We start from the raw sequence: 12,990 nt of genomic DNA on the forward strand, positions 1-12,990 counted from the left end.
CAAAAGTGGGCAATCCGGTTTGGTTAACCGGGATTTTACACCCTAGTTTTAATATCCAACCCGGGGTAAAACCAAGCAAAGTGGTCGGGTCTCGGGATGATCAGTTGAAAAGGTTTGACCGGTGTTGTTAGTGTGTCCAAAAGTTTTAAAATCCAGCAAACACACTCCTAAAAAATTACACAACATCTATACAGGTTTGAAATTTAGCAAACACCCCAAACGCAAATCAATGGTTGACTCGTTGGTGACAGCGACACACCAAATGCAAATCTCACTCATCCTTTGAGCCATTCCTCAGCAAATATGCCCAAGATCTGGTCGAAATTGAACCATTTTTTGGCAAAAAAATCACTAGTGAGTCACCGACGTTGACAAGCCAGGCCAAATAAGGCATTTTTCGGGCATAGACAACAATCCCTATCACCATGAAAACACTCCTTTCAGCCTCTTAACCAAAACTCATCACAACCCTCCCCCTGTTTGCCCCACCAATCGCTGGCAATAGCCCGTTGTTGTGATCGCACGACTTTGTCTATTCTGGTCATTTTACTCAACATAAATCACCTTTGTTACCACCTTTCAACTCGCTAGCACTTCCTCTCCAAAGCCCCAACATCCTCGCCATCGTCTGCTTGCCAATCACCGCTCTCCCCTCTAGGGTTTGAGATTGAAATTGGGGAACAGTGGAAATGGGGACCTGACCCAATGAAGGCCTCGGGTCCTGGTTAGACTAGTTAAAGCAGTCGGGCCGGGTTTTATAACTGAGATCAAGGGTTGACTAAAACATTATCACCGTTGTTAGAGTTTTTTTTTTTTTTTTTTTTTTTTTTGTAATAATGTGTTTGGTTGCAATTTGGGATGCACATGACTCTAATATAGACTGCACTATTTTAAGAAAAATAGACACGCACCTTCTTCGGGTGTACATAGGATTGCTTATCTCATTCAACTTTTCTATTTTATAAGAAAACAATTCTCATTAAAAATAATTGATATATATTAAAAAGCTGAGATGTGGTTGGACCTCTAGTGACATGGTTGTCAACACATTTTAAAATGTCGTCAGCATCGTTAAGTAGATCATCAGGTGATTTATTCAGTAATGGCACCAAGAATATTGTCAACAATGGCATTTCACCATAAAAATTTGAGAAATATTCAGTCAATTTTTCTCCCAAGACTTAAGCTCAACTTAGGTTTTTTCGTAAAAATCCAAACCTAGGCCTAGGAAAAAGCCCAGATTTTACATACCGGGGTCAGGCCTAGGTTGGGGTCTTTGGGGCTTTAGACCCAGGTTTGGTTGATCTGATTAGGGGTTTTTAGACATTTTACTTTATAAGTAGGGCCTAAGAAAACTTCGTAAAGGGTTAAATTATCTAAGGTACTTGGAGTGTTTGTAAGGGCTTTATGAACTTTTTAGGGGGATCTTGGAAATTTTCATGAGGTTTTTATATAAAGGTTATATGTAATTTTGTAAAACTTCTATAATACACACAGTTGGCCCGGTCAAGCTTTTTTTACACCCCTCAACACCCTTTAGGTAACAATAAATATTATTTAAAAGTACTAATTGACTTAATATTTATTTTATAGTTTACCAAATAATTAAATATTTAATTTAATTAATTAATTAACTATATNGAAATTGGGGAACAGTGGAAATGGGGACCTGACCCAATGAAGGCCTCGGGTCCTGGTTAGACTAGTTAAAGCAGTCGGGCCGGGTTTTATAACTGAGATCAAGGGTTGACTAAAACATTATCACCGTTGTTAGAGTTTTTTTTTTTTTTTTTTTTTTTTTTGTAATAATGTGTTTGGTTGCAATTTGGGATGCACATGACTCTAATATAGACTGCACTATTTTAAGAAAAATAGACACGCACCTTCTTCGGGTGTACATAGGATTGCTTATCTCATTCAACTTTTCTATTTTATAAGAAAACAATTCTCATTAAAAATAATTGATATATATTAAAAAGCTGAGATGTGGTTGGACCTCTAGTGACATGGTTGTCAACACATTTTAAAATGTCGTCAGCATCGTTAAGTAGATCATCAGGTGATTTATTCAGTAATGGCACCAAGAATATTGTCAACAATGGCATTTCACCATAAAAATTTGAGAAATATTCAGTCAATTTTTCTCCCAAGACTTAAGCTCAACTTAGGTTTTTTCGTAAAAATCCAAACCTAGGCCTAGGAAAAAGCCCAGATTTTACATACCGGGGTCAGGCCTAGGTTGGGGTCTTTGGGGCTTTAGACCCAGGTTTGGTTGATCTGATTAGGGGTTTTTAGACATTTTACTTTATAAGTAGGGCCTAAGAAAACTTCGTAAAGGGTTAAATTATCTAAGGTACTTGGAGTGTTTGTAAGGGCTTTATGAACTTTTTAGGGGGATCTTGGAAATTTTCATGAGGTTTTTATATAAAGGTTATATGTAATTTTGTAAAACTTCTATAATACACACAGTTGGCCCGGTCAAGCTTTTTTTACACCCCTCAACACCCTTTAGGTAACAATAAATATTATTTAAAAGTACTAATTGACTTAATATTTATTTTATAGTTTACCAAATAATTAAATATTTAATTTAATTAATTAATTAACTATATGAAAATATTATATTTTATAAAAACAATTGTTGATGGCCATTTCTGTCAAGGAAAGCCCAATCGCATATTCAAGGCTCAATCGCACAGTTGAGGCTCCAATTAAGGTACAAAGCTACAATTTAAGCTTCAAAACCACTATTTGAGCCCAAATCGCTACTTCTTAGGTCTTAAAAAGAGTGCATGACATCAGCAAAACAATAAGCCCAAGGCAATTCTCAAAGCCCTTGGTATTCGTTGACATATAAGTCCAAGACAATTCTAAAAGCTCTTGGTACTCACTGACATTTAAGCCTATGACACTCTGGCATTCTCTGACATGTAAGCCCCTCACAATTCTAAAAGCCTTTGGCATTCTTTGACATGTAAGCCTACAACATATTGACATGTAAACCCAAGGCAATTCTAAAAGCTTGTACCATTCTCTAACATGTAAGCTCAAGTCATTCTAGCATTCATTGAAATGTAAGCCCAAGACATTCTTTCATAAAAGCCCATGGCATTTCATGGATAAGCCCATGACACTCGTTGCTAAAAGCCCATCACATGAGAGCAACGTTGCTAAAGCCTATCAAGGGATGACAATTTCTTATTACAGGTTCATTTTGATTCTAGGAGCCAACCAACATCCTTTCATAGACCTTTCTGAAACGCGAGGCCCAGGCCTACCTCAATGCAAAATATGGCACGCTTCACAGCTCAATGGCGTACAAATGAACAACAATGTAAATAGAGAAAGTATTATTTTCCCTTTCAGAAGGTCGGTCGACCCAAACCACTTCAATGGGGTGGGTTGAGATGTGGTGGTATTAGAACATCTAAGAGTCTTATTGGGTCAAGATGTTTCTTTGAATTAGGCTTGTTTGAGGGTTCCTAATTGGACATATTGAATCAATAGGAGNCCATTATGCTTTCTTAAAATAGAATTCCTATTATACCCTCACAAAATAGAAATCTTGGGTACAATGTGAATTTCTATTCAAGAACTAAGACAATCAATTCTAAGTCATAAATTAGCATCCCTCACATAATAGAAATCTTTGGATCTCTAATTTTATGGCAAAGAATTAAGTGACTCATAATGGAAGGCATAGACTTAAGCCTACTCTATCAAGGAAAAATATATTGGACACAGATGACACTGCTAGTGACGCAAATAGTGGTAGCAGGAGAATTGTTGGGTATAAATCTGTGCAAATTCCAGTATATGAAGAAGATACTCAAAGCACGAAAATGATGATGAGTCATGAAATGCATTGTCATGCAATAGTTCAGGGGACTATTGATACATGCATACGTGCGACACTGTGTTTTCCTGAATATGAGGAATATACTCTGGATATTCTTATAGACACAGGAGCAACCAAATGTATTGCAAGGAAGCAATGTTTTCCTCAAGAACTGTGGAAACCATTGGAAAGACCTACCCTAAATACGGTTGCGGATGGAGGTCAAAGTATGATCACGGATGTAGTGGAAAACGTGGTTGTACTGTTAAACGAGAAAAAATTCACTCTAAGAGAAGTTCTAATAGTGGATTACTTAGAGGTTGATTTTATTCTTGAGAATAGCTTTCTACGAGGTCAGGCAGAAGTTAGACCATTTACTCAGGATAACGACCACATTATCCTTGGAGGTCACAAAATCCCTATTCTTGCTAAGCCTGAAGTTTCAAAGGTAAGAAATGGTTTTAGACCAATGAAATTAAGGCAAGAAGTAGATCACATTGTTTTCCAGGTTTTGGAAACAAGGAATTGGTGGTTGAAACCTTCTGATGCAGAAGAAGTGGATGAGGCTTGCAATGTTTTCTTTCAAAGATTGTATCCTAGTCATCATAAACACTGGATCGCACGGGGTATATCGCAGGAGGAGGATCCCTCTGGTGCATGCCCTGAGAGCACGGATGAAGTTATACATAAGGAATGGATCTTGAAGGTAGAAGACAAAAGCCAAAAGAACTCTTTAAGGATTGAGGAACTTTTAAAATCCTTCAAAGAGGAACTTTCTCCATGCTTTGATGAACAACCATTAAAGTTATGGGAAAGGAACCGTATATATGCTTCACTTGAATTAAAAAGGAAGGATGATACGATTAAGACCAAATCGTTTCCTTATACTCCTGATGCAGAGGAGGAATTCAATAAGCAAATACCGGAATTGCTAGAAAAGCAATTAATACGCGCGAGTAAAAGGCCACACTCTTCACCAGCATTCATGGTTATGAATAGAGCTGAGCAGTTAAGAGGTAAAGAGCGGATGGTTATCAATTATAGGCAGTTAAATGAGAAAACCATTGACGATGCTTACAAGATACCTAATAGATCACTTGTTTGAATAAAGCTAGATTTGGAAAAATCTTCTCTAAATTTGATCTGAAGTCAGGTTTTTGGCAGATCAGTTTTTCCGCCTTTTCCCAATCACCTTGGGTTTCTTTGGCAACGAACTGCGCATATCCTGGAGGAAGTCCGGGATATTTTCCTTGCAAACTAGCTGCGAACTGGTCCAAGACATCCTGACCACCCATGGTCAGTCTGAATCAGGTCTCAACTCAGTTGCAAAGTCCGACTCTTTATACGGTTCTGGATCTAGATCCGGCTGGGACTCACCGTACCAATAAGGAATTTTCGCCTCAGCTTTTTCCAACCACTTATTCCGAAGCTCTAGCTCAGAGACTTCAATGGTGGAAATCCGGCAAATAAAACACAAAATCTTTGTGCACCCTTGACTAAAAGCCTTTTGAACAACATCCAAAAATCGCTTCACACCTAGCCAAGTTAGATACTCTTCCCGAATATCCGGATTGCCGTTACAGAGGTCTAACACCACCCGTTTAACCTCTTGTTCAGTATATCCTTCAATAGGCCACACTTGTTCGATGTCACTCAACACCAGAGACATCTCCTATTTTACTGATTTAGTAAAATAGTTAGAACACGTTCCAGTGTAGAAACCTTTTGAAGTATAGAATTAACCTTTTCAATCTGATTCCCGATCTGAGTTAATTCTTCGTTTAGAGCAAATATACGATACACCGTATAATTCACTCTCCTGTCTAAGTTTTCAAGCTTCTGGGTCAAAAGCTCTAACTTATCTACGACAGTGTTTAACAAACCGATTTCCGGTTTTACCTCGATTCCATGATCTAAATGAAAACAAGTCTTATTCAAACAGACTTCATCATTTAAATCATTATTCATGCTATCAAGAAACTTTCAACAGGTTAACAGGTATAACACATACCCCCGTCTTCCAAAGCTCTGATACCATTTAGACCCACATAATATTTGTTATATCCAGTCTAACAAATATTATTACAATTAATAACTAGTAATAACAATCCTAGTTAATTAATTGGAAAAGGAAAACACATAGATTCAGTTATCAGGAAAAACTCATACCTGGATTTCAATCGTCTTGAATAAAACCTGTTTCTTGTTTCGAGTTTAACAATATACAGTAATCAAGAGATTGAGAGAATTTTTACAAACTGAAAATATTATTGATTTTCCCTTTTTTTGTAATGTACAAATGCTTCTCTTTATATAGAGAAGGCTTCCGAAATTCAAATGTAATTGAATCCGTAAAAGAAAAACATAATTATTACAACTTAGAAATTAAAAAAATAAAAGTAAAGATAAAGTAAACTTTACTTTTGCTCTATTTTAAGCTAAAACGACATATTATCTATCTAATAATGACATATAATGACACTGGGGTCCACATGTCTCCCACGTGTCTTACAAGACAAATTTTTTATAGATAACACATCAACATCCAAAGCTTCTTTAAATCCGAGTCGTCGAATTTCGTCGGCAAAATCCTGAATGTTCACATGTTACTCCGCTGTTTGGTACACGTCGTGTCTACATGTTGGACGTTTAATGGTTGTCAAATCTCTGTCCTCTTGGATATCTGATTCATCCTTGAAGTTATCAACTTCAACAAAATCAAGAAAATCCTTCAGAGATTCATCCTCTTGGGTTTCTTGGTCGTGGGCTAAGACCAACCGAAGAAGATCAATAGTTCCTTCCATTAAGGCCTGTTTTGATAGATGGGTTAAATCGAACCCTTCTAGTAGCGTTCTCAACTGGGCCTGATTATGAGAAAACAGAGTATCCTGGACCAATGCATACCTGTCTGGTATTACTACCACAATTCCGTTCTGAATATGGACAGTAGCATTTGCTTTTATAAGCTCTTCCAGTTTAGATTTTACCAGTAACATCTTCGCAATGTGTAACCTGGTCCAATCTTCCTCTTCTTTCCTCTGAATTTCTTCTAGTGCATAAGAACCCATTTTTATCTCACTATTTAACATAATGCGATGCCATGGTTCTCCTACATAAAATTCCCATATCTGTACAGGTTGAACATATTTGTTCTCTTGCAATGAGGAAGTGATCATGCAAGTGAATGTGTCGACTTTCCGATTCAAAAAACAGAGCGTTTGCTTAACCGCGTCTGGTAGATTCGGGTCCACCATTGCTTCCTGTACATCAATTTGCATTGTGTCGATCCATCCTTTAGTCAAAAGATCTCGACAGAAACCTTTTCTAAAGTTTTTCCATGGAACGAACAATTCCATAGTGCCATTAGGATAAACTGATAATCCTTGAACCAAATCCGTCAAGTCAGTTTTTCCCAATTTTACTATTAACTCATTCAAATTCTCGAGTTGGAGTTTTACCATGTCAAACTTATGACATTTTCTCATTACCTCAAGTTTTTGAATTCCTGCTTCATAGAGTTGAGAAGTTCCCCGAAACTCCTCGTCCTCATAGAACAGTCTGTCTGCTTCCAGCCATGCTAACCTCCTTGCTAGCTTTTTTAAACTCTTCTATAGCTGTACTTCCCCTTGTCTTGTCGCCACTGCGATCCTAATTTGGGTTTCCAGATTCTCCCAGAGAGTTTGACTAGCTGAAGTTAACCGTATTCCTTCTGGAAAGCTAAACCTCTCACAAATATCTGCGTCAATAAACCGCTTCTTTTGTGGAGTAGTTGGAGTCACCACGCTTGCAGCGCTTGACGAACCTCCTTTCTCAAAAATTTTTGTCTTTAACAGTGGACAAGTAGCCCTTTCATGTCCTTCCTGTTTACAAGACCTGACTTGGTATAGATTGATATCAAGTTCCTAGACAAATGTCAAGATACATTGGAAAAGGAAAATCTCCGGCCGGGGTATATAAAATGTTACATGAAAGGTTGTTTCATGGTGACACGTTCCGTATATACTGTATTAAAATTAAGATAAGGATTTTGACATACCATGAATCCATTCTTAATTGGGATTATACAACGGAAGGATTTGATTATACAACGTGTATGATTGTAAAAGGTTTGTTGGAGTATATCTTCATTGTGACTTAAGGGTTATGGAGCATTGCCAGATGCCTACCATAATCAGTGGGAGTTTTGTTCATAAAGAGTTATGACAAAACATATCGAAATAGTCTATGATATTGGGCCCACGGCTAGGCCACAGTGAACCTAAGAGGTCACACATAAAACTAAGGAGAATGAAGAAATAGCCAAAGAGAGTTGATTATCCAAGGTTGGCTAGCACCTACCAAAGGTAATAAAGTTATTTATATTAATCATTTTCTTTATATTAAATTGGATTTCACAAGGGGTTGTAATTGTAAACAATTTAAGGGTTAAATTGTTATGTAAACAATTTAAGAGTTAAATTGTTAATTGTGATTAAATGTTAATCCAATGTTATAATTTAAAGAAATTTAACAACTTCATAACAATTATGGAATCGTTTAAGGAAGTCCAAAACAATTATTGAATTGTTTACAAGGATTCCTATATAAAGAAAAAGATATATGAATTTTTGTGTAGAGAAAAATCTCTAAGAACCCTAAATCTCCCTCTTGGTCAAATCTCTTCTTCCCTTGGTGTGGATACTCTTTTGCTTAATTTCTCTTGAAATTATGAGTCTCCAAGGTTGCTAAGTACTTAAGGTAACATGTTCTACCTTACTTATTTCAATTTGATTGAAATTTTTTTTTTTTAACTATGACTATACTTGTTATAGCATGATATGCTTGATTCTTCATGCATCCATCTTTCAGTCCACTTGAAATGAGATCTCTGACAAAATGAAACTTCACATCTATGTGCTTGGTTCTCTCATGATACTCAGGATTTTTGCTTAAGTGGATGGCACTTTAACTATCTGAATAGACAGTCACAAGTCCATCCAGCAGATTATCTTCTTGTAGGATTCCTTGCAGCCATATGGCCTCCTTGAAAGCATCTGTGACTGCCACATATTCAGATTCAGTTGTGGACAATGCAACCAAAGGTTGCAACTGGGATTTCCAGCTCACACAATTTCCTCCAAGCGTAAAACAGTAGGTAGTAGTGGACTTTCTACTGTCTCTATCACCTGAAAAATCTGAATCCACATACCCTACAAGATCAAGTGTATCATATCTTTTACAATAATCTAAACCAACATGCACAGTGCTATTTATGTACCTTAGCAACCATTTTAATGCAGCCCAACGTTCAATACCAGGATTTGACATATATCTACTAAGTAAAGAGATTGCAAAAGACAGATCAGGTCTAGTACTGATCATAGCATACATTATGGAGTCTATTGCATTAGAGCAAGGTATGTTTTCCATTTTGATCAGTTCACTCTCTGTTTTAGGTCACTGCAGTTTGCTAAGTATGAAATGACTAGCTAATGGTATAGAGACTACCTTAGAGTCAGACATTCCAAACTTTGATGTGAGTTTCTGCAAATATGACATTTGGTGAAGTTTTAGTCTATTACACTTCCTATTTCTCTCTATCACCATTCCTAGGATTCTTTTTGCACACCCTAAATCCTTCATATCAAATTCAGCACTCAATTGTGTCTTTAAGTCATTTATTTTGGACTTAGATTCACTAATCAACAACATGTCATCCACATACAAAAGCAAATATATAGGCATGTCATTTTTAAGTGTAAAGTAAAAGCAATTGTCATATTTGCTCCTATTAAAACCAATCCCAACAATAAAAGAGTCAAATCTTTTATACCATTGCCTAGGGGATTGTTTAAGTCCATAAAGAGATTTATGCAGTAAACACATATGCTCAGGAAAGTCTTTATCAAAGAAACCAATAGGCTGATTCATGAAAATAGCTTCTTCCAGTTTACCATGTAAGAATGCAGTCTTAACATCTAATTGCTCTAGTTCTAGGTCATAGTGAGCAACAATAGATAACATCAATCTAATTGTTTTAAATTTAACTACTGGAGAAAAAATTTCATTAAAATCAATACCTTCTCGTTGTGTGTAGCCCTTTACGACTAACCTGGCCTTGTATCTTTGAGGGTCTGAAGGGTTTATGCCTTCTTTTATCTTGAACAGCTACCTGCACTCTACACACTTTTGATCCTTAGGCTTCTAAACTAATGACCAAGTCTTGTTCACCTTTAAAGAGTGCATTTCTTCACTCATAGCAGCTAGCCACTATTTTTTGTTCTTAGAACTTATAGCTTCTTCATAAGTGGTAGGTTCAACCCTTTGAATTTCACCACCAGCAATTAGAGCTGTATAGATCAGGTCTGCATAATTGTATCTCGCTGGAGGCCTTATATCCCTCCTGATTCTGTCCCTTGCAAGCTGATAATGTGCAAGGTCCCCTTGTTGAGACCATTCACCAATCTCTTTAGTTGCTTTTTCAGGATCTTGCACAGCATCAACATCTTGCTGCATTACTACAGGTGTAGTGTCTTCATCAAAGTTGGGTAGATCCGTGTGATGAATTGTTGGCTCCACCTTAATTTGGGTGGTACCAGTTTGATTCACATTTGCTGACTCAATATCTGATGTTTCTGCAATGGGGTTAGTAGATTTACAAGAAAAAACTGATTCATTAAAGACCACATCCCTGCTAATTATAACCCTGACCCCCTATGCCTCTCTTTCCCAAAGTCTGTACCTCTTTGTCCCCTCTTGGTATCCTAGAAATACACACCTAAGGGACCTTGGCTCTAACTTCCCATCATTTGTGTGTGCATAGGCAGCACACCCAAAAATCCGTAAGTGATTGAGGCTAGGCTTCTTACCAGTCCATTTCTCTTCAAGACACTTGAAGTCTATAGCACTAGAGGAGGACCTATTGATAAGGTGGGCTGCAGTGGTTAAGGCTTCTCCCCAAAAGGTTTTAGACAACCTTGAGGGGAAAAGTAGGCACCTAACTTTCTCTAACAAGGTTCTATTCATTCTCTCAGCAACCCCATTTTGCTGTGGGGTTCTCCTCACTATCCTATGCCTTAGTATCCCTTGGTTAGTGCAGTAAGTGTCAAATTTAGAGTTACAAAACTCTAAACCATTGTCTGTTCTAAGTGCCTTGACTCTTTTATCACTCTGATTTTCTACTAGAGTTTTCCAGCCTTTAAACTTGGTTAAAGCTTCGTCCTTAGACCTTAGGAGGTACACCCACACCTTCCTACTGAAGTCATCTACAATGGACAGGAAATATGAATTCCCACCATGTGATTTAACCCTCTCTGGACCCCATAGATCCGCATGTAGGTACTTTAAACATCTAGAGGCCTGATGAGTTCCTTTTGGGAAACTCATCCTATGTTGTTTACCTAACACACATACTTCACAAAAATCTAGATCAAAAACTATGTCATTTCCAAAATAGCCTTGCTGTCCCATCCTCATATGCCATTTCTCAGCTGCAGACAAGTTAGTAGTAAACAAAGCAGTATTAAAAGAATCATGATAGTATTGACCACATAGAATGTACAAGCCATTAGTTTTAGTTCCTTTTAGCAATACTTCATTATCCTTGTATACAACTATACAACCATTTTGAGCCTTATAACAGTACCCATCCTCATCAAGGGTTCCTAATGAGATCAGATTCCTTTTGAGTTCAGGTATAAATCTTACTTTAGTTAGTTTGATTAACTTGTCATTATTCAACTTAAGAGTTATGCTACCAATGCCTCGAACTCTACAAGAGTGATTGTTACCCATGAATACAGTTTCACTATCATCAGTCCTAAGGTTTTGGAACCAATCTTGATTAGGGCTCATGTGAAAGGAACATCCGGAGTCTAATACCCACTTTTTAACACTAGCAGAATTAGACACTGTGAGAGCTTCAGAAAGTTTAATGTTGTTATTAGTACATGCTAGGTTACTTTCTATGTTAGACTATTTCTGTTTCTTAATCCAATCATAGCAATTTTTCTTAAGATGACCAATTTTATTACAGTAGAAGCATTTGCTAGTCTCCTCTTTAGGCTTATTATTTCCCTTAACCTTTTTCTTATTCTTAAAGCCTGAATTACTTTAGGGACCTTTCCCAGCCTCTTTTCCTATATGACCAGTTTCTACCCTACCTCTTACAAAAAGGTTATTGCCATTTCTTTTCTAAGTCTTTAACTCTAACTCCCTAGATTTTAGTCCAGCTACAATCAAGTCAACACTAGAGACAGTCCCAGTATACTGTAAAGCATTTTTAACTACTAGATAATCCTCAGGCAACGAATTTAACAAAATCATAGCTAAGCTGGAGTCTCCTAATTCTTGGTCAGTGCCTTTAAGAATTAGCGTCATTTTCAAAAACTCATCTAAATTGTCATCTAAAGACTTAGACATCCATTTTATAAGCAAACAAAGAACCCTTTAAAAATGCTAAGTTAGGGGTAGATTGTAATGCAAATAAAGTTTCGAGTTTACCCCACAAAGCGATTAGATTCTCCAGGCCATCTACCTTTCTCAGGATGCTGTCTGACAAGTTCAAGATGATGAGGTTATAAGCCTTCTCATCAATCTCAGCCCTCTTCTTCAGCTTCTCCTCTGGCCATTTGGTAGAGTTTTTCTCCAATGCAATTCCCACCTTGTTGTGAGACAGGAGAGCCTTCATCTTCTTTTTCCAACTATTGAAATCAATTTTCCCATCGTATTGGGTGATTTCCATGCGAGTGGTGGTGGACATTTTGTGGTTTTTTCAGTTGAACCCTAGAACGTGGAATTGCTTTTCGATTCCCACGAATTTACTGACTAATTGAAGATTATTGAAGATCAAGATTACCTAAGACTAGCTAAATCAAGAAACCCCCAATTTAGCAAACCCTAGAATCAAAAGATTTCCTCAAATCAAGAACCTAATTGACAATTTCTAGACCCCTTGACTCCTCAAGAACCGTTAAATCAAGAAACCCCCAATTTAACAAACCCTAGAATCAAGAATTTCCCAAATCAAGGACTGGACGAAATCGACAAACCTTAGAACTTAGCTCTGATACCATTGTAACGATTTGAGACTAAACTAAACACCAATCTACCAATCAATCACACAAGGAATCAAGAAACAACCAAACACACACTCAAGATTTTACCGTGGTTCA

General features: G+C 37.2%; 1 protein-coding gene across 1 annotated transcript; it reads right to left on the minus strand.

Annotated features, from left to right (window-relative positions):
* Positions 1 to 8,782: 8,782 nt before the first annotated feature.
* Positions 8,783 to 9,247, minus strand: LOC116130782 (secreted RxLR effector protein 161-like). Its single transcript, XM_031416476.1, has one exon. It carries the CDS (start codon positions 9,245 to 9,247, stop codon positions 8,783 to 8,785), a length of 465 nt encoding a protein of 154 aa, XP_031272336.1.
* Positions 9,248 to 12,990: the final 3,743 nt, after the last annotated feature.

Source organism: Pistacia vera, unplaced genomic scaffold, assembly GCF_008641045.1.
Source record: "Pistacia vera cultivar Batoury unplaced genomic scaffold, PisVer_v2 Contig225, whole genome shotgun sequence".
Classification (NCBI taxonomy): domain Eukaryota; kingdom Viridiplantae; phylum Streptophyta; class Magnoliopsida; order Sapindales; family Anacardiaceae; genus Pistacia; species Pistacia vera.